The sequence below is a fragment of the Capsicum annuum genome, unplaced genomic scaffold (assembly GCF_002878395.1).
Source record: "Capsicum annuum cultivar UCD-10X-F1 unplaced genomic scaffold, UCD10Xv1.1 ctg7175, whole genome shotgun sequence".
NCBI classification, from domain to species: Eukaryota; Viridiplantae; Streptophyta; class Magnoliopsida; order Solanales; family Solanaceae; genus Capsicum; species Capsicum annuum.
The window spans coordinates 1-1,948 of record NW_025881596.1 but is presented as its reverse complement, the minus strand read 5'-3'; the positions used below and the strand labels follow the sequence as shown (position 1 = coordinate 1,948).

The 1,948-nt window shown below is 38.7% G+C and overlaps 1 protein-coding gene across 1 annotated transcript; it reads left to right on the top strand.

Annotated features, from left to right (window-relative positions):
* Positions 1 to 194: 194 nt before the first annotated feature.
* LOC107852166 (calpain-type cysteine protease DEK1-like) lies at positions 195 to 1,899 on the top strand. Its single transcript, XM_047404960.1, has 2 exons — positions 195 to 1,395; positions 1,521 to 1,899. Exons 1-2 carry the CDS (start codon positions 979 to 981, stop codon positions 1,671 to 1,673), a joined length of 570 nt encoding a protein of 189 aa, XP_047260916.1. The 5' UTR covers positions 195 to 978; the 3' UTR covers positions 1,674 to 1,899.
* Positions 1,900 to 1,948: the final 49 nt, after the last annotated feature.

Genomic DNA, 1,948 nt, shown 5'->3' with positions numbered 1-1,948 from the left:
CCTGTATGGTCTGACAGCAAAGGAATCAAACTGGCTTGGGGCTACAATATCAGCTGCCGTGATAATCCTTGGTAGTTCATTTCCTACATATATCTGTCTCCTTTTCTGACTCGTATTGTGAAATAATTTCTTATTTCTTTGTGGTAAGTAATGAATTCACTAGCTTTTCATTCAATCAGATTGGAACTTGGAAGCTTGCTTGTATGGTTTTAAGCTTCTGAAAAGTCGAGTCGTCGTACTTTTTGTTGCCGGTACATCTCGGGTGTTCCTGATCTGTTTTGGAATTCATTACTTGTTTGTTCTTAACCCATGCTAATTCATTTTCTTCCATAATCAAGTCTTCTCATACTTGTGGCATATGCATCCCTTTTAATATTATTTGTTGAATAGAAACTTCTAATCTTTTGTTATCAAAAAAAAATCTTCTAATCTTTTACTGCAACAATTTTGTTTCAGGTACTTTGGACATTGTATCAATTATGCAGTTGTAGCATCTGTGCTGTTGGGTGCTGCTGTTTCACAGCATTTATCAGTTACAGACCCATTAGCAGCTAGACGAGATGCCTTGCAGAGCACAGTTATCTACCTTAGAGAAGGTTTCTGCAGAAAAGACCAAAATAGCTCCGCAAGCTCTTCTGAGGGGTGTGGCTCAAGTGTTAAACGCAGTAGTAGTGTTGATGCTGGTCATCTTGGTAATGCAACTGTGCCTTGCACTGGTGATGGCAGTACCTGGAATAACATTGAGGGGATTAATAGTGATAAGAGCATAGACAGTGGAAGACCAAGTCTAGCTCTACGTAGTAGTTCCTGTCGTTTAGTTGTTCAAGAGCCTGAAGTAGGATCATCATTTGTTCTAGCAGTGTCCTTGAAAGCCAAGGCGGTGATTCTAGTACATCCACTTTTGCAAATCAACAGATACTGGACTTGAATTTGGCACTTGCATTTCAAGAAAAGTTGAGTGATCCCAGGATTACATCTATGTTAAAGCGGAAAGGAAGACACACTGATCGTGAATTAGCTAATTTATTGCAAGATAAAGGGCTTGATGCTAATTTTGCAGTGATGCTGAAGGAGAGTGGATTGGACCCAATGATTCTAGCCTTGTTGCAGAGAAGTAGTTTGGACGCTGATCGAGAACATCGTGACAGTAACCCTCCTGTCACTGATTCAAATGGTGTTGAGGATGTGTTACCTAATCATATTTCATTCTCGGAAGAACTTAGACTCCAAGGATTAGGAAAGTGGCTTCAACGTTGTAGAGTAATGTTGCATCATGTAGCAGGAACTCCAGAGCGAGCATGGCTTCTTTTCAGTTTAACCTTCATTCTTGAAACCGTCGTTGTGGCTATCTTCCGACCAAAGACAATAAAACTTTTGAATGCTACACACCAACAGGTAAGAAATGCATTAGTACTTTTAAAGTTCAGTTTAGTGTATTTGGAGTACGGTGCAGCTAAAATGTACTCCATATGGTTGTATTTTCCATTTTCTAACAAAATTTAGTGAATGACTTTCTGTAGTTTGAATTTGGCATCGCGGTTCTCCTTTTGTCTCCTGTTGTCTGTTCGATTACCCGTTTATCGGATTTCGACAAATCTTATATCGTTGGAAAGATTATTCAATTATCTACAATTTGGTATATAGTAGACCACCCAGTTCATCATATACAGTGATTTATGATCGATTTAAGTTGACCAAAGTTTCAACGTTCACTAAAACTTGAACGATAGGAAAGTTCTCAACTCGTCCTTGAGTTAAGGGACTTCTATGATCTCAATTCATGCTCAAATAGATTCACACACTACATAATTGATTACACACTAATTTTCATAGGATTCATGGATTTTGCAACCTCTATGTGAAAGATTAACGGTTTACGTTCTAGCCCGAAATACGGGGTGTTACACTTGTGTACCTGATATATATTATCCCAATTTGGGACTATGGT

Coding starts and splice junctions, on each gene's coding strand:
- LOC107852166 (XM_047404960.1), top strand. CDS start 979: ATGTTAAAGCGGAAAGGAAGACACACTGATCGTGAATTAGCTAATTTA. Junction 1,396..1,520: donor TGAATGCTACACACCAACAG/GTAAGAAATGCA, acceptor GACTTTCTGTAG/TTTGAATTTGGCATCGCGGT.